The 24081-nt window shown below is 36.6% G+C and overlaps 1 protein-coding gene across 15 annotated transcripts in view; it reads left to right on the top strand.

Annotated features, from left to right (window-relative positions):
• Window positions 1-24081, top strand: part of PARD3 (par-3 family cell polarity regulator) — a gene marked incomplete at both ends in the record, with an annotated part of 584385 nt that overhangs the window by 396808 nt on the left and 163496 nt on the right. For 12 of the 15 annotated variants that reach the window (XM_084254375.1, XM_084254377.1, XM_084254376.1 and 9 more), the window contains one exon: window positions 2977-3208. In XM_084254375.1, the coding sequence (XP_084110501.1) occupies window positions 2977-3208 (232 nt within the window). Of the gene's footprint in view, window positions 1-2976; window positions 3209-6752; window positions 6784-24081 lie in introns of those variants that run through there. The other 3 variants (XM_084254380.1, XM_084254379.1, XM_084254378.1) reach the window with 1 other exon arrangement.

Genomic DNA, 24081 nt, shown 5'->3' with positions numbered 1-24081 from the left:
TAGGTCCAGCTATTCTTTTCCTACTCTATGTAGACAACAAAAAATTATAGCCTTAGCTCCCCATTTATTTGTTAGATTATGAATTTTCACTAGAACTGTAACTGACTTCCTCTGGCAAACCTGTGCAGTTCCTACTTATATATTAATTGATAGAGAGGACAGAAAAGCAACATTTTTAAAAGCTACCATGTCCCTTGGAAGAGGATTATAGTACACAATTAGGTAATACAGTACAAAAGAAGGTCAGCCTTTTAAAAAATCATGTATATAGTTGCTAGCCTGTTCAAGAGTCTCTTTGATGTAGCTTCTTGACTGGTTTCATCAGTGTGAGCCATGAGTCACAGCATTAAACAATCACATATAATGGAAAATAGGTTTCTGAAATACAATGCTGACTGCTGGAATTATCTTCTGGGAAGACTGTCTACTGACTGGATGACAGATTATCCAAAAACATGCTGTATGAAGCATGGAATTGAGCAATCAGTGTTGATCAAAGAAATTCATGAAAGTTTGCTGAAGTTCAACTCAACAGGATATAATAGAAAGAGCCCAGGACTGGGAGAGTGCTGGCTGCTTACCTTCTGTTTCCTCAGCAAGAATTTGGTCACAGTGACCTCCAAAGTACCTTCTGGATATAAACCTGTTTATATTTTTATAATTTGGCTGTACCTAGGGTATAAACTACTGCTATGCATTCATATTTTTAACCAAATTGCCATCATAAAGAATTCTATACTTTCTGTGTTATGCTAAATAGTTGACATTTTTTTAAAAAAGATCTACATTACTATAGTCATGCCACCATTTAATAGTCTTTTCTCAGATTTGTGAGAGTTTAATTGCAAAATACTAGGATATTGAGATTGTTTTAACTGATCTTGTTACACTCTTGATAATTGTGTGTTGCTAACTCAAGTGCCCCTAGCTAGTAGAGAGGAAAGGCTAAAAATTTCAGTTGAAGATACATTAGACTTAGAGTTCAGTTCTTTGTGGAAGATTGGGAAAAGGCCTAACTGTTCTATGTTCTGTGTTTTAAAAACAAGCTCAAAAACATTGATTGACATGTAATTTGTTGGGATAAGGAAAAAAAAGAACTTACAATTCAAAGGGCAACATGAATTTGGAATAATTCTTACATTTTGGATGAAAATTGTAGACAACAATCTCAAAAAAATGAGAATTTCTACTAATATATGCATTTATTGCTTCCTAATATGGACATTCTTAATGTTCTTTTGTTAGGTAGATAACTACTCTAGTTACTTTTCATTTTTTTTTTTTAAGATTTTTTTATTTATACAATAGCTAGGGTACAGGCCAGAAATGCAGGAGGGTAAGAGGATTCACCAGAGACAGAGTGGGGAGCAGGACAGGCAAATGGACCCAAAGCACTGCTGAGGGGAGCAGCAGGCATGACAGGAGAGGTCTGCCAACAGGAGAGGTCTGCTGAGCCATGTGGGAATCTCCCTGGCCAGCTGGGAATGGAACCTGTGCTGCAGAGGCTACAGACAGCTTCACACCGCTGCACTCAACCTGCAAGGCCACCAGGGAGGCCCACTTTTCATTCTTTCAGTTACAAAAAGTTTGGGGTATTGAAATGCCCTTGAATCATGTGGTTACTAAGTGTTTTCTCAAAGGATAATTTATTGTTATTGCTCTGTCATCTTTTATCTTCAATTTAGAGAAATGAAGTTATTATGGATTTACACAGTTTCAAGGCTCTAACTATTTTTTGATGGACTTGCAAAATTATTTAGGATGAGAACATTTAGTAGTAGCATTTTCTAATGATGTTGGCCTTATGTAATGACAATAGAAGGAAAAGTTACAGAGATTGTGAAGAGCCAGTCATCTGTATACAGAAATTGCAAATGGACATATTTGAAAGTCTGAGGAAAGATGTCCTTGTGATGACACTTGGTGTGCTAACTAGTCGAACAAATTAATGAGGGGCCAGTGTGAATCTAAATTATCTTTACCAGGAGGAAAAAGAAACACTTTGGGAAGTCTGTTCATTTTCGTTTCTTTTTTTGGATTGGAAGAATGAACATTTTTAATGTTTTCTATTTTATTTATTATTAGGTCTTAAATCTTTTTAAAATTTTTATTTATTAAACATCCTTGTTTACTTTTTCACAGTATAGGATTTCTCCCCTCAGGTGCCGTCACCGTTATTTTCCTCTTCATTTTGCAAATAAAGTGCCATTATAAAGCAAAATTGAACTAATTAAATTTTAAAGATCTTATTGGCTTTGTTAACAATTCATAAATTGGGCTGTATTCCATTTCATAGACAGAAATGGGCTTTGAAGAGCTGTACAAAATGATAGACTTATATAAGCAGTAGGGGGTGGGAAAAAGAAGTTACTAGCAAAGAGAGGATTGTTACAGGCAAGGGCAAGTGGATTATATCATAGGGGTGCTGATGTAATAATTCCAGATTGATGCCTTAAAAAAATAAAGACTACATATCTGTAATAGCAGAAAGATAATTAAATTAGTTACTAGCTCCCAGTTTTTTGAAATGAAGCTTAACAAGGTGATTCTATTATGGCCTGTTGTGGGTTTTTTTTTTTTTTTTTTTTTTTTAATAAACACTCTCCAGGACCATTTGGGGTCTGTGTTGTATGATGAGGGCCTGCTAATCCCTGTCCTCCAGGCCTCCCCAGCAATACTTGCTCTGTATCAAGGAGGGTGTTTCTGAAAGTGAATCAGCATTCCATCAGGAAGCTCTTACTCTTTGCGGTATCGTCTTCATGTGGGAATAGACATATGCACAGTAATCAACCACATCCTAATTCTGCTCAAAAGTAAACAGCATTGCAATCCATGTTGAAGGCAGGGCTGTGCCATTGTAGGAATTGTGAGAAATTAAAACCCTCACATATCATTTGGCTTCCTTATTTGTGTTCCTTTGGTTCATGGTATTCCTTATTTATTTATTTATTTTGCCTTTTCTTTTTACCTTCTAAGTGGAAGAAGACACAGAAGAAAGTTCAAGATCAGGAAGAGAGTCTGTATCCACAGCCAGTGACCAGCCATCACATTCTCTGGAGAGACAAATGAATGGCAACCCAGAGAAAGGTGACAAGACTGATAGGAGAAAAGATAAAACAGGAAAAGAAAAGAAGAAAGAAAGAGATAAGGAAAAGGATAAAATAAAAGCCAAGAAGGGAATGTTGAAGGGTTTGGGAGACATGTTCAGGTAAGTCTTTACTAACCCAAGCCAGATAATCCCTAAACAGACCAGTGTGAAGGTAATAGACAGTATAAAAAGCACAGGTTTGAAAACATTATCTTTGAGGTCAACCAACATTCTTTTCTAATTAAGTCTGCATTTTTATTTTCTTAAGGATTTTGCTTTAGTTATTTCAGAGGATTTTAGGAGCCTTGAAGATGCTATCTTGCTAACCAAGTAACTCTATTGAGAGGAAGGAGGGACAAATCTGTGTCTTAGCTATGCATAAGAGTAAAAGCCCAGGGAGACAAAGGGCTATTAACTCCTGTTTGTTCTTTTGTGTGTGTGAACAATGGTTCATTATTTAAATTTAACATAGAGCTCAAGTTAGGAGTAGCATTTAAAGGTTCATTAATAACAAGTCTATTAAAAATGTTTCAAATAGAGCTTCAATTAAGCTGGTTGATTAATTTAATACTTATTACTTCAGTCTATAAAGATTTCATTAAACGTAGTCTCTGGCTGTTTCCTGACAGTTGTTTTTGTGTCCCTAAATTATACTCTAGGATTACTTAGCATATCATTTTTACAAATCATTGCTACACAATAAAGTGACAAGTTTTCTAGAAGTTGCACTGAAAATCTCCCATAAATATTCATCTAAGGTGATTTATAATATTCAGGTATTTAATGTTAAATATAAAGATGTCTTGATTGTTCCATAAATTAAACTCCTAAACATATCAAGATGATGGTTTACAATTGAAAACATACAGCTTAGCCATTTGACTTCAAAAAGTAGCTATCTGCATTTTGAATCTCTTCCTTTTAACTTTTCTTAATTGCATAATATGAACAAGAGTTTTTTATTTTCATACAATTTGTTGATTTATGATTCTGATGTTGACCCCAATAACTCAGGGAGTTATAGATGTCAAGCCCACAAAATTGAGGGCTCATTTCCCAACCTGCAAGCTACACAGCACAACAGATGTGTTCTGTGTTCTCTAGATGTCTGATTAAGTTAAGTGCAAGGGAAAGAGTAATCCACAGACTTAGATAACATAAAGCCTAGCCTGTCAGCAGGCTTGTATTGGATTTCCATGTCCAATGCTTCAAAACCTTGGAATTTTCAATTTCATATTAGTGTTTTTCTTGTTAATACGCTGTTCCTTCTGGATGCATTTTCATTCAAATCATCTTCTTAATTATATTCCACATCCACACTATTTTGGGGATGAAATTCTTCCTGTTGTGTTATTCCTACTGTATTTACATGTTGTTAATCCTGGTTGCTATCGTGGCTTTTCTCAGTTCCACTTCATGGAATTTAAAATCCAAGCTGATAGTTCAAGATCAGCTGTGATGGGGCACTTTGTCTCCCAGAAGAGCAACATATCCTGGCATGGAGAATGTAACTGTATCTTAAGCAGTTGTAATATATTGTCTAAATTTCTTGAATATGGCTCTGTTCTATCTGGTTGTGAATAGGCTGAAGCTTGAAAAATACTGTTCCTTAAAAATGAGTTGAGAGCAATTTATTAAATGCAAAATTAAGTTTTTTTGTTTTATTGACTATTAGTTTTCAGTTCTTCCCTTACACCATCGTTATGTCTTTAGCACTTCAGAAGATTCTCAAGTCGTGTTGGAGTTTTCAAACCATTTTCTAAATACCTTCCACATTTACTGGATCTAATTATTTGACACTAGTAGACTGTCAGGTTCATTATGTTTTTTTGTTTGTTTATTTTTAACAGCATATGAAATTATAGTAAGATTTTTAAAATTGGTCTTTTTTTTTCTTTGTTCTTTTAAGGAGCATGGATTGTGGTTTCTTTAGCAGTTTTGCTTTTAAATAACCTACTTAAAATATGTATGAGTTTATACAGTTCTTAGAACAATTTTTAAGGCTGGCCAAATACAAGCCTGAAGTACAAAGCTGGGGGGTATGTGTGTGAGTGTGTGTGTGTGTATGTGTGTGTGTTCATATGTTCTTTTTTTTCCTGCAGATAATAGAAAGGGTAAGGAATTAGATATTGTGGGGGGGGGGGTCTAGCTTTCCAGGACATATGAGCTTTTTCTCTTTAGTCACTTAACTCTGATAAGTAACATGTTTTCCTTTAAAGACAGGCTCATTGGCTTTTCTACCACCATCTAACAACCACCCCACCCCCTCCTGCACTCACACATACACATACTATTCCTATCGTACAGATAACTGCAATTTTTGGTTAAATTTGGTGAGGATCAAATAGATGGACCATATTTTAAAAAACTCAGGAGAGGGGAAAAAATGGCACAATAAGTAGATGTTTTTGTTCATTGGTATACACAAACGACATGGCTTTCTAGTTCACATATAAAACCGTATTCACAAAATTATTTCATCATTGATAAATAGCTCTGGGAAAGAATGTTCTGAGTCATATGAGTCACTCCTCTGTTTATAAATTATAAAGCATATGAAGTGCAAAAGCTGACTTAGTAGAAGTGTAATGAAATCTTTAAGGAAACAACACTGTTTAAGGAAACAACACTTTAAGGAAACAACACTGTTTTGTGTTTGTACGAATTTCTTTGTACGTGTTACATTTTCTCTTGCACATAAGGAACTGCTGTGGCCTTAATTAAAATGGCTTTGTATCAAAGAAACCTTATTCTTACCAAACAGGTAGACATGACTTGTTAATGTAATCATTCTGTGTGTTGAGTGTAGATCAGAGAGGGTCTTAAAATTTGAGTTTCTGTGTATGTTTAATTCTCAGATGCTTGGCTGTTCAAATTTAATAGTATAAAATATGTCTGAGAATTCTATAATTACATGAGATTATTGCTAAAGAGGAAATTATGTCTGTAATTTAGGAGAGAGATCTCTTATTTAATGTTTAAATATATTTACTTTTAAAGGAAAGCAACAGCATTATTAAGTAACATATTTTTGCCTTACTTTCTGTCTCCAAATTGAAATAATCAATATGACAATAAAATGCTGTAGTTAGGATCATATTCTCACATATTAAGTATTTAAAATTAGGTATTCCCTTTTTCTCAACCCTGGAATAGTGCAATGTAACATTACTGTGCCTGAAAAAATAACCATTGGTGTTTAAATATCATAAAATTGTGTGTACTCTGTGAAGTTCTTAGAAGTGACCTTATTGTGCACATCTCAGATTTATTTTGTGCTTTTGTCCATATGGGATAACGGAGAGCCTATCACTATGGAAAACTAAAGCACAAGTAATGTTGCAATATTACCATTAAAATTGAGTCCTCAAATTACATTTAAAATGATTACCTGGGTCCCTGAAGCATTATTTTTATTCAGTTTTGTAAAAGGAAATAGATAAGTTAATTTGAAACCTTTTTACTTGAAACCAGATATACTGCTGTCTTTCCCTTTATAGAATATAATAGTTTGCAGAACACAATGAACATGATCAGATTTGAAAACAATGTTGTAGTTTGGATTACACCTCTTAGGCATTTGAGAGAATAACAAACACGAATTATTGTTGCTTTCCTTACCTGTACTTACTAACTGTGTGTCTGTACCGTGTTTCTCATTTAGCCTTGCCAAACTGAAGCCTGAGAAGAGATGAACAACAAAGCAGATTCAAAAATGTCTTGAGAAGCACATTATCGCACAGTTGTTTTTTTTTTTTAAAAACAAACAATAAATTTATTTTTAATGAATTCTTAGTGGCTGTTGACGAATTTTGTTTACGACATCAGCAGTTTTGATGGTTTAATAATTTCTGTATTAATCAATTTGAAACTTTCTTATCTTGATTTCAAGCTTGGGGGTTTAAATAACTGCTTGCAAAGGCAGAGAAGTGATTTTTTTCCTATCATTTTTCATTAGCCCCTTTCCATAGTAGAAAACCATAGTCCTAGCTGCTGGCGTATTCAGAAATCATCAGCACACACCAATCAGACTTTAGAATCAGTGCTTCCAGATCACATGCCCTCATGGTTTGGTTGTGTAACGCAGTGCCTGGGGACACAGACAGGGTGAGAATCAGCAGTTCTTTTGCCATGAGGTGTGTAGGTTGGGAGAGTTATCCATCAGTTGATGACCAAATGATACAAGATGAAAGATTTTTTTGGCAAGGGTTAGTCCCTTCATGGGTTAGAGTTTAGACAAAAAATGGGGTTTGGGAAAAAAAAAACAGCAGTATTGTACGCTCTGAGCAGGCTGAACCTGCAAGTTTTCTAGGGAGAAAAAGTAGAGATGCTCTGACAAATAGCAATCCCTAGGTTGCTGAGACTGCATGGATGGAGAGCATACACTCTTCGTAAAAATATTTCTGGAATGAGTTTGCCTGGCCAAATGTTGCAATCACAGATTCAAATGTGCAGATGGTTCTCAGGCTGTCCGTGCTTTAGAATGAAGCCTCTGCTGATACAAAACCTAATTCACAATCTCTTCATTCTTCATGTCCCCTCAGGATTTCTGACAAAGTGGGTTTAGTTATCTCTATTTCCTGAGAATGTTAGATTCTCAGGAATTCTACTATAAAAAATCCTACTATAAAAAATGATGAAGAAAAAGAGAACCATTTAATAAAGGATGATGTAGACTTGATTTGTGTGCTTGTGAGCAGGATTTAACTCTGTTCTGACTTGATAGCAGTTTTCAAACCCACCCTATTCCCCATCCCAGCAAAGCAAAATCCCTCACCTATATTATAGGAAGGAGGCAAGTATAACCATGTTTATTTGTTCATGTCAGAAATATTGGGGCTTATAGTTTTTGTGACTCAGTTCTAACTGCCCTGTGGATTAATGTGACCAGTTTCACAATGGTAAAATTAAATGGCATCCTTTGCAACCTGCCAGTGATTTAGGGAATGCAGTTAAAATAAATATATAGTAAACTCTGCCCATCTAAATGAAATTCAGGTGAGAGGCTTCATAATGGAAATGAAAGAACTAGAAAAGATTGCTTTTTGCATAACTGTATTTTCTTTCTTGTTTGTCATCTGGACAGAAGACAGCTCTGTTTTATAGGTACATATATGGGGAGGTTTCTTTGGAATAAGTTATGAATTTATAAATCCCAAGGATTTAATATATGTTTCCATTAATTTAAATGAAAAACACAGGAACACAGGAAAATAAATGAGACTAACCTGTTAGCAAAGACAAGTTTTGGGGTAGCTGATATCACATTCTTCAAGTATTCTTCTTTTCCTTGTTAGCAGTTTTAAATAGAGAACCTCTGACATCTGCAGTACTGAAGCTGACTGCAAAGGAAGCTGGAGGAGGCACAAAGCGTGACAGCCAGGCCTTTCTAAGACCTTTCTGACGTTCTTTAACGCTTCTTTTCCATAGACCTGTGGCATGAATATAGAATGCAAGTGTCAAGGATGACACCCACTTTATAATTTCTGTAAAGCAAACCTTTTCGTAAAAGAAATTTTTGACAGTTCTGAGATGCTAAGTCAATTTCAGTTCCAGACTGTGTGGAAAATGGAATATTTTTTTCTGCAATTGATGTGAAAATTGAAGGCTAGTGACTATTCACTTTCAAATAAAACAGGGTAAATAAATACTATCACACCACTGAAAAAAATGTACTAGAAGACAGATGCAGCTAATGATGTTTACCACAACATATATTGGGAATGTTCTTCCTGAATGTCTTTGTTACCATTAGAGGTTCTGTCTCTTTTGCATTAAATATAATGGATCATATATAGGTTATTCCTAAATGTATTTTTATCAAGCCACAAATTACTATATAAAGACAATTGTTTCATCCTATCAGTCTTTTAAAGAATTCACTGAGGAAGTGACCTCTTACATAATTGAATGTTACATGATTTTTCTTCTGACCTCTCTTTAATAATAGCCAATTTAGAAACAAATGACTAAAATTGGATTAAATTTCATATTAGAGTGTAATATCCCTGTCTCCTGCTAACCTTTCCACTTACTCTATTTTTAAGGAAGGATAGTCCATCTATGCTTTACCCTAAGGTCAGGCACCTAAAGCCATTCAGATTTTCTCTGTTCTGGAACATTGCTCCAGCTATTCTTTCTTCCATGTCCCATAGTCAGTGACTGTCCTTCTCTAATGGACCATTCACTGTGTCCTACACTATGCTGTTCTTTCATCCATTTTAAAGATTTTTTTTTATGCATACAAGAACTGGGGTGTAGGCCAGAGGGGCAGGGGGTGAGAGGATTCACCAGAGACAGAGTGGGGAGCAGAACAGGCAGATCTACTGAAATACGCTGGTGAAGGGAGCAGCCCGCAAGACAGAAGAGGTCTGCTGTGCCATGTGGGTAGCTCCCTGGCCAGGGGTCTAACTTATGCTGCAGTGGCTGCTGATAGCTTCGTAAGCTGAGACTTAATCCACCAGGGAGACCCCCTTTATCCGTTTTAGAGAAAAGTCTCTCACCATATGCACACCTCCAACTATGACTTCATTTTTCCTCCTACCCTTTAGAGAATTTGCATTTGCTGTATCTGTGTCCCTGTTCTGTCCTAAACTCCCTTCAGTGATGCCTTCTTCCCTCTTGGCACCACAGAAACCTGCTCTCACCCAGGTCACCAGTGTCTTCTTCATCTCTTGCCTGATCTCTTCTCAGCCCTCATCTTGTTCTACTGGCAACACTCAGCATATTTATTGTCACTTGTCCTTGAGATCCTTTTGCTGCTCCTTCCTCTCTGCCCACTGCAGTCTCCATTTCTAATTCTTTGTGGTGCCCTGTCCTCCAGATAATAGAGTGCCCAGAAGCTCAGACTTTAGTCTTCTCTTTTCAGCAACGCAGATTTTCTCAGGAGGCTTAGGGCTCTAAATATAATCCACAGGCAGATGACTCTCAAATTCACAACTCTATCCTGGATATCATCTCTGAACTCTAGCTTTATAATTCTTACCATTTTTGAGTGCCAATCAGATACCTGAAACTTAACATAGTCCTAACAAAGTTCTGGATATTTCCCTCAGAACTGTTTCTCACGGTCTTCCTGTCTCACATAATGGTAGCTCTTTTGTGTTTGTTTGTTTTTTTTTTCCCATTTAAGTCCAAAACACTGGAATACTCCTTCATTTTATTTTTATTTGTTTATTTTTAGTTATGCCCCTCATTTAATTATTAATGTACAAAAGCCTTTGATCTGTTTTCATTTGATCGTACTATCCTCATTTGATCCATTTTTAGCACATCAGTACCTCCATCCTTTCTGTTCTGGTTTTTGGCTGTGTCCTCTAGCCACTCTCCTTGTTTCTGCTCTTAGATCCCTACATATATTCTCAGCATTAAAGCCAGAGGTCACATCATTTCTCTCGTCTGTTTATTCCACAGTATCCTTCCAAATCACTCAGAGTAAAGGCTAAAATTCAGAGTCAGCTTGAGACTCTAGAATTTATGCTCTGCCTCCCATCTTTCTGATCTAAACCCTCATTCTTTTGCTAACATCACTCTAGCTACACTGTTCTCCTCTTTTCTGAACCTGCTACAACCACTAGAGCCTTTGTTCTTGTTCACTCTACCTGGATTAATTTTTACTCAGATATCCAAGCCTCATTCCTGTATTTTTAATACTTTACTCAAGTGTCAATTTTCAAGGACCTATGCAACATTGTAAACTTTGCCCCATCCCATCTCAACACTTTCTGGTTTATTTTTCTTTTTTTCACCCCCCTCCCCCTCAATAATATGAACAACCCACTTATTTGATTTCATAATTACTTGACAGTGTTTGGAATTGATAACAATTTCTTCCCTGCTAAATACCTAGAAGACTACTTAGTACATAGTCAGCGCTTCGAAATGTCACCGATGCCAGGTTGCCCATACCTCTTAAGTGCATCCCCTGAATTCTAGCAGCCAGTCACTACCTCTCCAAAGCCTTGGAAGGAAACTCTGCTTTTCTGTTCAGGACTTCCAGAAGTGCTTGGGGGCAGTGCTTGTTGGAGCAACCCTCCATGAATGAACCACGAAAAACAGTGGTCCAATCACCATGAACTTTAGGATTATGATGTAATGGCATGAGTCCACACCTTTGGTTCAGACCAGGAGTACGGGAGGAGCTGGGAGCCTGTCAGAAGTGCAGAATTGCAGGCCCCACCCCAGAATTGCTGACAGCATAACTTGCAGTTTAATAGCCCTATGCTTTCAAGACACAGAAATTTGGTCCTGGAGTAGTACATTAGTAAAGAAGTGGCAAGGTTTGTTAATAGTTATTTGGTGCCTGACCTCCCTATCTCTGGCGATAAAATCTCTCTCTCTACCTTCTGGAACAGAGAAGTTCCTTTCACATAGGAGATTTATTTCCTGCTATCTGGAGAACAAAGGAGGGTAAGAGTGTTCTTGCACTTAAAGTTCTTATGGAACATAACTTCAAAGTAGTCAGTAAGCCAAAGTGGAATTCTTTGAGGCAAATTACCTTAATCCCATCACAGGTTAAGAGGCCCTATAATACCTCCTATACTGTTCCCAGAGTTCCTGGGGTTGAGTACTTCTTGCCCACAGTGGTGGCAGACTTGAGAACACTTTATATCCTTTCTTCTGTTTGTCTTTACTTACCCACCTGTGTTTCTCGCAGCTTCCATTAAACCATTGTCCTGAATCCCTGCCTTAGGACTTGCTTCTCATGAAATACAGATTAATGTATAAATGGTCTTTGAACACATGAATAAATAAATGAAGTTTCTAGAGTGGGAACAGTGTATGTGAAGAATTTCTACTTGGAGTCATTTTCATTTATGATGAGTTTATTCCCATCTTTGGGAGATGATATCAGTACAAAATTGTACCTGTTCCCTAGGAGCTTGCCCCCAGGGAGTGGGCCTACTATGTTCTCTAGATCTACATCATGTGTTTTAGTTTGTTGAAATTCTTTGCTTTTAGTTGCATAAACAATTTAAGTATTCTCTACTAGACTTGCAAAGAAGATGTGATTTCCAAATTAAATCCTTCATTTTGGGCCAACCTGAAATACCACCCTTTAGCCTAAGGTGCATATTTGAGGGGTCATTGATTGAGCAAGGAGTAAATGTCAAAATTGCCCTATTAATGTCTTCCTAAGACTCAGAATGTCAGGCTCCTCAAGACAACCTTGGTTTTACTCTGATCAGCTGCTGCAGAGAGAATGAGCTGATTAAATATCTCCTCCCTTCTGACGTGACACCCACGGGCACCTGGGAGGCTGCCTTACCTCCAAGTGGTGCTCTGAAGCATTCCCTTTTTACTAGCCCTGTGTTTACACTGTGGAATACCTGAGTCTGGAACCTTCCTGATTCCTTTTTGTTTTGTTTTGTTTTGTTACTTCCTGACTCTAAATTGAGCTGTGGCTTGGCTGGGAACAACCGATTGTCTTTAGTTTCTCTTTATATAACTTCTATAACATTTATAACTTACATATTTTTTTCCAAGTCTAGCTATGTAATATGTATGATATTTTAATAATTATTAGGTTAAAAACAATTCCTTTTTTATTTTTTTATTTATACAAGAACATTAATTCTTATAGTCAGAGAACCTACAGACTGTTAGGCAGTGCTAAGGTGCAAGGAATTTAATGATGGGTGTAACTGAGGGAAGACAGGCTCTCAGCAAGTAGGTGCCCTACAATGTGCTATAAAACAGGCCACACAATTGTTGTGGGAACTTTAAACAGGTGATTCTAGTGTAGACCAGGATTCAGTCATCATTCATCCAGAAGATGACATGGAAACTGACATCCAAAAGATGTTTTGAGGTCTATATTTGAAAGGAATTTTGTGGAAAAGGAGTATTTTGCATGAGAAGGATTTGAACCTTTTTAATATGACCCTCAGTAAGAAATATATTTTATTTTGCAACCTCTATAGATATATACATAAATAATCATGGTGAACATTTCACAAAGTAAATCTTGCTCTTCTCTGTGTCATGTCCTCTGATGTATATTGCTGAGCAATACCAGAACATAACCGGTAAGGGCCTGGAATATGAAGTTAAATTGTCCAGGTCCAGACTTGCACTGTACACTCACCAACCTTGTGTTTGAGCAGGTTAATCCCCCTCTTTGTGCTTTACTTTTCTCCATTGTAAAGTGTGGATATTAGTGCTACTTGTTTGCCAGAGTTTTGTTTGTTTAGTATAGTTTAATTACTTGGCCTACTAATTTTATTTATTTTTTAAATGAAGTACTGTTATTTTACATCCTTGTTAAGTTTTTTGACAGTATAAGTTTTTCTCCCTACAGGTGTAGTCACTAGTTTTCCCACCCCCAAAGCACCCATAGTCCTCAACTACAGTCCATTGTGCTCTCCCCTGCCCCCCATTTTTATTCTTACTCCTCTTTTCCTGGATACCTCAGATCTATGGTCAACTTTCAAGGGCTTGTTTTAAAGTTTGTCTTTGACTCTGTTTGATTTCTTTATATTCCACATATAAGTGATGCCATCCAGTATTTATATGGCTCCTTCTGGCTTATTTTGCTTAGCATAATCCCTTCCAGCCCCATCCATTTTGCTGCAAATGGCATGAATTTACCTTTTTGATTGCTGAGTAGTATTCCATTGTGTATATAGACCACATTTTCTTGATCCACTCCTGTTTTGAGGCACTTAAATTGTATCCATATCTTGGCTTTTGTAAGTAGTGTTATAATAAACATAGGAGAGCAGGTTTCCTTTTGAATTAGTATTTTTGTGTTCTTTGGGTAGATTCCTAGGTATAAAATTACTGGATTGTATGATAAATCCATTTCTAGTGTGTAGAAGAACCTCCATTCCACAGGGGATGGATCAGTTTACATTCCCTCCCACCGTTTGAGAAGGTTCCTTTTTCTCCACACCTTTGCCAGCATTTGTTTGTTTGCTTGTTTTAATAAACATGGGACTTTTCAAAAAAGAGTTCAATTGGGAAAATGTCATTTAAATGTTTTCTATTTGTCATGAATCTTGACGTATGAGGTGGTATTATATTGGTATTATATTGTAGTTTTGATTCTCACAGGTGTGAGGTGCTATTCTGTTGTAGTTTTGATTTGCATTTCCCTGATAAGTCATAACATTTTTTCCTAATACCTGTTGCCCATCTTCATGACAGGGTTGTTTTGAAGCTAAAATGAATTAATACATACAAAGTACTTTAGAACCCCCCAATATAAAAAATACACTATGTAAATGTTAGTTGCTGTTGTTGTTATTATTATTTTAAATGCTAGGTTGAGTGCCACCAAATCAATTTTATATCTTTTAATGCATTGAAACATAGACTTTGAAAAATACTGTTTAGGTGATAAAAATTCTCTAGGTGGAGGGGAGTGTAGAAGAATTAGGGAAACATGGTGGCCTCTTTTATAGAACTCATGATATAGCCTAGTTGTGTAGTTCAGCAGGAATTCATTCCAGAGAATGGCTTTATGAAGTTTTCTTTTTTTAGAAAAGTAAAAGATTACTGTAATCACAGTGTAGGAATGAATGCTAAGGACTCTGATAGATGGTTGTTATAAAAATCAAGGCCAAAGATGTTGGTGGCTGTGGGGACAAAGACACAATATTATGTTCCTCAGGGGGAGCCTAGGGGATTTCATTATTTGGTTAAATGAAAAAATTGAAAAAGAAAAAACAGGAAGAAATAATTCCCATAGTTAGGGGGGGATATCATATACTGACATAAAACACTAGAGGAAGATCCTATTGGGAGAAAGTGGGACATACTGAGTCTTTTATTTATATATATATATATATATATATATATTAATTTACTATTGCTGTATGTGGTATGGATGTACAGACATGACTGGTGGGCAGATGTGGGGAGGGGTTGGCATTGTAGAGATTTGGAAGTCAGAGACATTAATAGAAGCTGATAATTAAAACCATGGTGTTATTAGTGTAGGTGTTGTTTGGGAAGTGTTTGTAAAGAGAAAAGGACGCTGTTGAAGACCCAAGTTCTGATGTCTTTTCAAAAATAGGGACAGTTCAGTGTGAGGAGTCACGTGATAGAAGGAGATGTTGCTGTTTGAGGAGAAGCAGTTGCAAAGAGAGAAGAGTAAAACTAGAAGAGTATTTAAGCCAAGAGTTGAGTTATTTATTAACAAGGAGAATATGGTGAGAGGTTCAAAGTACTGACAGCTGGCTGCCTGGGAGTTTTTAATGTCAATAGATTTCACTCAACCAATTTTTTTTTGTATTAGATTACAATTCATTGAGATAATACTGGTTTATAGCACTACAGATGATTTATTTATTTATTTTTTTATTTCTAAAGATTTATTTATTTATTTATACAAGCGCTGGGTACAGTCAGAAACGCGGGAGGGTGAGAGAATTCACCAGAGCCAGAGAGGGGAACAGAACAGGCAGACCGATGAAATACACTACTGAAGGGAGCAGCGGGAGGCAGGAGAGGTCTGTCTCTCCATGTGGGACACTCCCTGGCGGCCGGGGATCGAACCAGCGCTGCAGAGGCTGTGGGCAGCTTTGCAACCCAGCGCTCAACCGCCGCGCCACCAGGGAGGCCCCCTATTTTTTATTATTTTATATATTTTTTACATCATTCTTTATTTTTGTACAATGTATGCTTTATCATCTCAAGTATAGTTCCCAGGGAATTCCCACTACCAATTCTGAATGGATAACCATTGTTACATGATATACTTTCATGTTTTTACATGATGTCAATACAAACAGAATCTCGTGTTCCACGATCAGGATACCATGTATTGATTCCTTTGTATGAAGCTTTTTCTTCCCTATGCTCCCTAAACACTCAGAATCATATGCCAATTTTTTATATCTTTGAACAATAGAAATAACACTTTATATAACATATTAATCCCTATTGCAGATTTTTCCCAAAGGAAGGTAGAAATTAGAAAATGAATTAACTATTAAGTGAATTAGTAGCAAAACATAACTTGGAGGAAAATTTATTTTAATGATGTGTTTTGTTGACTATGGTATGACTCTTCACCCGGCCTCTGCTTCTCTTTCCTGTTTTGTGTTGGCAGGTGTGCCCTGCTCTGCACACGATTAGAGGGAGTTTGGGGTCTGGTAACATCAGCTACTCTTCGTTACATTAATACCTGGTCCAGTTTTCTCTCATGTTTACAAAATAAGAAAAAATAGCTTGTTTCAGCAAAAAGTCAGCTTTAAATGACCTTTTGTGAAAGCCTTTTATTTTTTAATACTGTGATATTTAACTATTATAGCTCATAATCAGGAGTTCTCTCTCTAAACTCGCAAGCATTTTCAGACTGTATTTTCCCAAGATCTATTTTTACAAGATTCATAAAAAAGAGAAAACATTTAAATAATATTTCCAGTGGAATCTTTTTTTGAAAAGTCCCAAATTTGTATATAATATTATCCATATAAGTCTTATTATCTTGGCTAAGTTCTGTGCTTTTACTATTAGAGTACACCCCAATCTGTTTAGTCTAACAAAACTTTTTTGAGATTCAAAACACTAGATAATTTAATGAATTATAAATAAGAAAATATGGATAAAGTATGGATGGTAGTTAATAGTGTTGATCTATCAGTTAAAATAGCTGTAGCATATTAAGATGTGAATTATCAGAAAAATTGAATGTTAGAGTATATGGAAAAGCACTTGACTATCATTTCAACTTTTCTGTAAACTTGAAATTGATCGAAAAATAAATATTTTAAAGCCTTATATTTAAGGATTTAAAAAGTGTAGACTTTATATGTTTCAAAAAATAGACAATTATTTTTCTTGTGAAATGGAAATTATATAATTCACTAAACACAATTTTCATACTATTTCAGATAGTCTGGTCAGCAATGGTAGAAGGACCTTTTCTTATAAAATTATCCTCAACTATTCTATTTACATGCAGTTGACAGGCAGCCATCTAATTAGAAAACATTTTATTAACAACCAAATAATAGCAAGTGTGCAAAACCAATTCTATTCTCTAATTGGAAAGTAACCAAATAATATCAGAAGCAATGAGGAGAAAATGAAAATAATTTCTGATTCATGGGTTGTTATCTTCATGTTTTCATCCTGAAAGACTTTGTCACCTGGAATGGAAGTCTTGGGCTGAATAGAGGGGACTCATTTTGTGGTTATTTTTCAGTTGTCCCAATTAGTTCTGCTCTTACAATCTTTAAAAGCTGTTGACAATATTTTGTCCTCTGTTGACCACCACGGATTGACTTTTTTTTTTAAGATTTATTTATTTATGCAAAAACTGGGGTATAAGCCAGAGGTGCGGGAGGGTGAGAGAATTCACCAGAGATAGAGCAGGGAGCAGAACAGGCAGACTGACTGAAATACACTGTTGAAGGGCGCAGCGGGTGAGTCAGGAGAGGTCTGCCGCGCCCTGTGGGAATCTCCCTGGCCAGCCGGGAATAGAACTGGTGCTGCAGAGGCTGCGGACAGCTTCACAGCTCTGCGTTCAACCTGCTGCACCACCGGGGAGGCCCACATTGACTTTCTTAAGGAGAATATTAGTTACTGGGATGAAACTGGAATTTTTACTCAGGACTCTGCCTCCAAAGTGATGTGCTCTTAATTATACTGTCTCCTGCTCCTGTTTTCAAAGGAAGCTGGGAATGTGGTTTTATGCTAACTATGCATATTTCCTCTCCCTACCAAATCAGGGTTTCTCATCTAAAGAAGGGAGAATGGTAAGTGGGTGGACAGCCTGGAACTGCCTCTCTAGCTCTTGGTTAATGAAGCCCGGTAGCCTCAGGTTTCTGAAATTTCAGCTCCTTTTACAGCACTGGGCTACTGTTCATGCTCATTCAAGTATACTAGGCAAGGCTAACCACTGCCAACCAGCTCTTTTTCTTTTGGCTTAACCAAAAAGACAAGGAATAAACTACAGACCCTGGCAAACCTTAGTAAATCTACCATTTAAATGGTCATGATTTTCCAAACTTAGGGATCCCAGAGTTGCTTCTTGGAAATGGGAAAAGGGGTGAATGTTTAGATATTTTTATTAGAAAATTACGTGTTGTTTATAGAATAATGATTTCTGCTAGTAATGTGCTGCATGTTAAAAACCACGTTTGCATTTCATTTTTGCTAATACTGATTTATATGGATAGCATTTTTATTGTTTTTCATTGTACCAATTGTCACACATCAAATAATCTGTGTCCTTCTGATTTTGGAGTCCAAGCCTTCGTCAGTATTCTAATTTTGATTGTACTGATTTTGGTGGCCTTTTTATTTACTGGTATTTATGTGTACGTTCCCCAAATATTCCTTGGGTTTCATTATGCTGGATTTTGTCTTTTGGGTCTTGGTTAAGGATGAATGCAGAAGATCATCAAAGTACTGGAAGACAAGAAGTAGCATCTAAGTCAGGGAAGAAAGAGATTACCCTTCAGTGTTTAGGAGTAGTCTTGAAAAAAATGGAGCAGTTGAGGGTGGAGACTAACATACCTACTTCTGTCCTTTGAATCTGCTTGTTCTTTTTTTTTTCTTTCTTTTTTTTCTTTAAGATCTATTTATTTATGCATACAAGAGCTGGGGTACAGGCCAGAGGTGCGGGGGCTGAGAGGATTCACCAGAGACAGAGTGGGGAACAGAACAGGCAGTCTGACTGAAATACACTGCTGAGGGGAGCAGTGGGCAAGTCAGGAGAGATCTGCTGTGCCATGTGGGTTACTCCCTGGCCAGCCGGGGATTGAGCTTGTGCTGCAGAGGCTGCCAACAGCTTCATATCTTGCATCTTAACCTCTTGTGTCACCAGGGAGGCCCTTTGAATCTGCTTATTCTTGTTGCTCATAAATAATAGAGATTAGCATGAAACTTTGTCTTAAACTGTAAGGCAGTGGTTCTCAACCCCCAGGGTTTTACCCCACATGGTACTTTTAGTACTATCTGATGACTTATGTGGTTGTCATACTTGGGGAGGGATTGCTTCCAGTATGTAGTGGCCAGAGGCCATGAATGTTGCGGAACACCCTCTCATGCACAAGTGAGCCCCTGGTTACCTGCAAAGGATGATCTGGCTCAATATTTCAATAAAACCAAGGTTGAGAAACCCTGCCCTTGCCCAATCTCACCTATGAGTGCTGTGTAACTGAGTTGTTGATCTTTAGATAAGTTACCTGTTTGCTTCAGCGTTTTGTATCTGCTTGTCTTCCTGCCTGTCCATCAGCAGCATATCTTAGTATTTCTGTAGGAAGGAACACTTGCATCATGCATTTTGATGGACATTTAAGAGTTAAATTGCATTGACCACTTTCAAATATTTTAGTCAGCTTGTCACGTTCCTTAAAATTTGTATGTAGTGGTTGTTTCTTATTTTTAATATAATTTTAGTGTAGTAAGTATTTCCTTTTACTTAATGAATTCGTAACATGTAAGTCAACATGAAGAACCTAACAGTTATTGGAGGAGTTTGAGATGATTGAAGAGGGAGAAAAATCTTCTCTAGTAGAAAGAATTTGTGATTTAGATGTTGAAGCCCTGTTTTCTTCCAACTCTGTTCCACCACATGTAGCATTTATTCTGTCAGCTTCATTTTCCTTGCTTCCATTTTATTTCACATTTAATTTAAGAACTGAATGAAAGAATGTACATGGAAATCTTTGTGAATTTTTAAGGTTCTGTTCATCTGTCTGCTCATGTTATTTAAGTTTTTTTCTCCCCTAATTCTTCCTGAATTAGTTTCTAGGTAGATATTCTGACTGCCTGTGCTAAAAATGATATATGGGCTATTTCCATCCTGTGGGATAGATGGTTGCATAGATAGATAATTATAGATGTATATTTTTTTTTTCATTTCTCAGTGAAGTGAGGTTTGCTAATATACCATGATTATGCACACTAGTTTAGAATAGAGTTTCAAACTTTGACTGAGGAAAGGCAATATAATGATATACTGTAAAGGCAACTGTAACTGGGGGAAACCTTAGAAATTAAACTGGTATTAGTGATGTTGGCCTCAGTTCCATAATGGTTGAGGACAAACAGGGCACTCTTACAAAGCTTTCCTTGGCGTGCACTGCCAGTGAATCTGTGGAGCCTGGGACCACACAGCAGGCTGTGCAGACGTGACCGTTATAGGAAATGGAAGTGAGTTAGGATGAGAGGAATTCCAGGCCAGTGCACAAGTCAACAAGTTCCATATTTGAATGCCTGTCTGACTATTTCATCAAATAAGGAAAAGAAGTGTGGCGCTTTGTCAAAATTCATGTTCCCTTTCATATGAGGGGGGTCTGCTGATTGGAGATGAAACACTAAACATATCTCCTCATTCGAAGCCCTTATCACTCCAAACCTGAAACCACCCCAAGAATTTGAAACCTGTTTACCAACTGGGTTCTTAACCACAGCTGAGTCATAAATAATAGGCATGGCTGTGCACCCTCAGAGTGGGAAGCTACACTCCAGAAAAATAAAGAATCTTTTCTGGAGTAGATCCATTGCCATTTTTTGATGCACACTACTATCATTTTCTGCATGTGTCAAACTCACCTGGACCCAGTTTGCTGATTTTAATCAAAGGCATACATTTTTTATTCTCTTATTCCTTAAGAGGGTGGTGTTACTCAGGTCGACAGTAGGTGCTGACTTGGGGCCTGGCGAGCTGCTTGCTCTTCTCTTTACTAAGTATTAGGTTTGGCCTCCAGTTTTTGGCAATTTGCCCATGAAGCCCTCTATTAGACCTTAAAAATGTGTCAGCTCTTTAATGTTAAATCAGAATATGTAAATCAACTGAAAGATAAAAAATGGAAATCTACGGCACTTAATTTACTCTATAGAGAGCATTCTTTAGGAAATGTGAATCAACAGAAATTGTTTCCTATCATCCACAGGAAAAAAAAAGTGCTGACTGGCACCTTAAATTTACAGATAATGAGATCTTTGGGGAAGTTTTAATCTTTCAAAGTTTCAAGGAGATATCTAAGCCCCCTCCCCAAACTTCAATCACTACATTATCTATCTCTCTTTGTCACTTTCATTTGGACTGTAAAAATATAAGGTAAGAAGATATTTGAGGGTGTTTCAGCTGCTATACCTATGTAGCTGCTATACCTATACCTTTCAGCTGCTATACCTGTACCTATATATCTCCTATCATATTCTCATTGAATTTGAATCATTATACATATTAAGGGTGAATATTTCTCACTGAAAAAGATTTTCTTAAGAAGTGCATGTGTTTGTGTTACCTCATAAGAAGTTATAAGCTAGATGCCAATTTAAGTATCAGATGGGCAGATGGCAATAACCATTATTAGGATTATCTTTGTTACTAAATACTTAACGATTCTTTGTCCTAATACAAAAAAGGGATGCGGTAAAATTTCATCCTATCTCTTCTTTCTCGTTCAAGTGCCCTTTTTAACAGATGTATTTTTTGACTTGTATCTCATTAGTATTTCTTATGGGGACTGCCTTTGGGCAGTACCACTCACTAAATTGTTCTGATGCTTAGGAAAGGAAAACCATGGTAACCGGATGTAGGGTATGATTATTTGCCTCTGACCTGACAAAGTGTTGGGTTTAACAAAAGAAGCTTAATAGAAATGTTCAAATTGACCCTTCTCGTCACTTGGACTGCTTAGAGCTCAATCAATCTCTCATTATTATCAGTTATTTGAGCAAAGGCAACAGTGATAGTATTTTTCATAATCACTCCTTGAGCCAAATGTAATTTGCAATTTGTAGTATTGTATTATGAAACAATAATGCTTTAAAATGAACAGTGCAAGAATTAGGAGTATAGTAGTAAAGAAAGGACCCAGAGAAGTAGTTCTGTGAAAGACAGTCTCAAAATCAATTTAAATAGACATGGCTGATTTCAATACCAAATCAAGCGTTTCAGATATTTAGAATTATGTGTTGTTTTTACTGTTTCAGTGTGTGTGTCCATGTGTATTTATTTTTAGTTCATAGATAATAATATATATCATATTATAAAGTCACTGTAAAGGGGAAACAAAAGATATACTTGACATATCTTTTGCATTGGCCTGTTCGGTATTACTGTGTTGGTGTGGTTTGGTTACCTGTGTGGGTTTGTTTTGAAAAAGGAAAGGTATATCAAGCCTTATAACAATCCTATATGGGACAGTAATTACAAATTGACCTCTTTTTATAAAGAGGGAATTCATTTGCTAGAGAAAATATGTCATATGTTCTATGAATGGCAGACGCCTGGAAAACTTTAACATCATAATTTAAATATGCCTCCTCTCATCTGTTATTTTACAAGAATGGCGCTAAATATAGTTTCAAAAATTATTTCAGAGTATGTGTATTTTTTCTTGTGTTTTGAAGGATTACTATGCTCTTTTTTCCTTAAGTCTTTATATCTTGATCCCATAGGTTTTTGTTTGTCTGTTCTGTTGTTTGTCTTTAAAATCTTTGGAATGTGCAGTGACTTTTTATAAAATCAAATATATGATAGCATACTGGGTTCAATTTCTTAATTTTGTTTTAATATTTCCTTGTTCCATATCCTTCTAGGAGTCCCCAAGTATCCGGTTACTAGGCATATTAGTGCACCATGATTAGATAACACAGGCTAAGCCAAAGGAAAGAGTGCATATATAATGACGTTTAGTGGCAGTCCTGAGGAGAATATGTCGTCCATTAAGGGTTCATGGCACGTAAAAGGATTTTCTAGCTTGGTTAAGTAGAAGCTATTTTTTCATTCTTTCTTTTTTTTTTTTTTTTTAAGTCACTACTTTTTCTCTGGATGCTAAGCAACAGAAATTTAGTTTATTAAATCTAATCAGCCTAGCACTGATGAAAACTGTACACAATCAAATAATGATCTTCAAGTTTGTGAATTTCCTTTTAAAGAGAACCCCTGCTAAACTCTGCCAACTTAAAACTGCATCCCATTTTATAAAGCACTATCAAGTTGTCATATACCCTTTCCAAAAACTCCCTTCTCATCATTGTTGATTACCAAGATGTTTTGCCTAAATAGGAACTTTCTGCTTTTCATAATCAGCCTCCCCTTCCCTGATTCATCCAGCATAGCCACAAAGACTGCTGAGCAAATCAGTATGTTAACGTGATAGTGATTTCTTAAAATGTCACTGAAATCTGTAAATTCCTGGATGGGAAGGACATATTAGAAGTCTTTAATTTTTTGTCATATTGTCATTTGTAAAATAGAGTCTGAGACACACACACACACACAAAATAGAGACAGAAACCATGAGTACGTCATTATGAAAGAAAAAAGCATGCAGTGAATTCTTATTATTTCACCCTCTGATTGAGTTTGGGCAGTTTGACATGCTTCTGCTGCTGCCTGGCAGTATTTGCATATGTCAGTACAGACAATTTTGACATTTGGAGTGTCACTGCTTTTGGAAATGTTGGCAATGTCCTATGAGTGGGTATGAGGGCAGTTTTTATGATCTTTCGCAATGATTGGGAGCAAGTCTTGACCTTGCATTCAGATTCTTGGCCTGCAGAGACAAGTTCCTTACAGGAACAATGTCCCCAGAAACTCATTGCCCCAGGCAATATAAGATTTATCTCATTTATTTCAACTAAAATGTTTTAACCAGCTGCTCCCAGCATAGAAAGCATAGAGTGACTATCTTTGGTTTCTAAAGCTTTTGAGGTATCTGATGTAGTAAAAATAGTCTTAGGTCTGAATTTCTGGCTTTGTTTCTCACTTGCTATGTGACCTGTGAAATCATTAAGGACCCTGTGGTCCTTGAGGTTTTCTCTGAAGGTGGTAACACTGTTAGCTGCTGGTTTGGGGATCAATGAGCAAAGTACATAATAAGAATTCAATAAATTCAACTTATGTGTAATTAAATAATCAAAAGAGCATTAAATGGGATCAGTTATAGCTCACAAAAGATACAAACTGAACTTCATAGGTCAGGGAATATTATTTGCTTCAGGAGTGTCCCAGATCAATACCTCCAAGATGTCTTAAATTAGCTATTAAGTGACCCAAAGTGACCTGAACTCTAATC

The sequence above is a fragment of the Talpa europaea genome, assembly GCF_964194135.1.
Source record: "Talpa europaea genome assembly, chromosome: 14".
In the NCBI taxonomy this organism is placed as follows: domain Eukaryota; kingdom Metazoa; phylum Chordata; class Mammalia; order Eulipotyphla; family Talpidae; genus Talpa; species Talpa europaea.
This window is presented reverse-complemented; position numbering and strand designations above follow the sequence as displayed.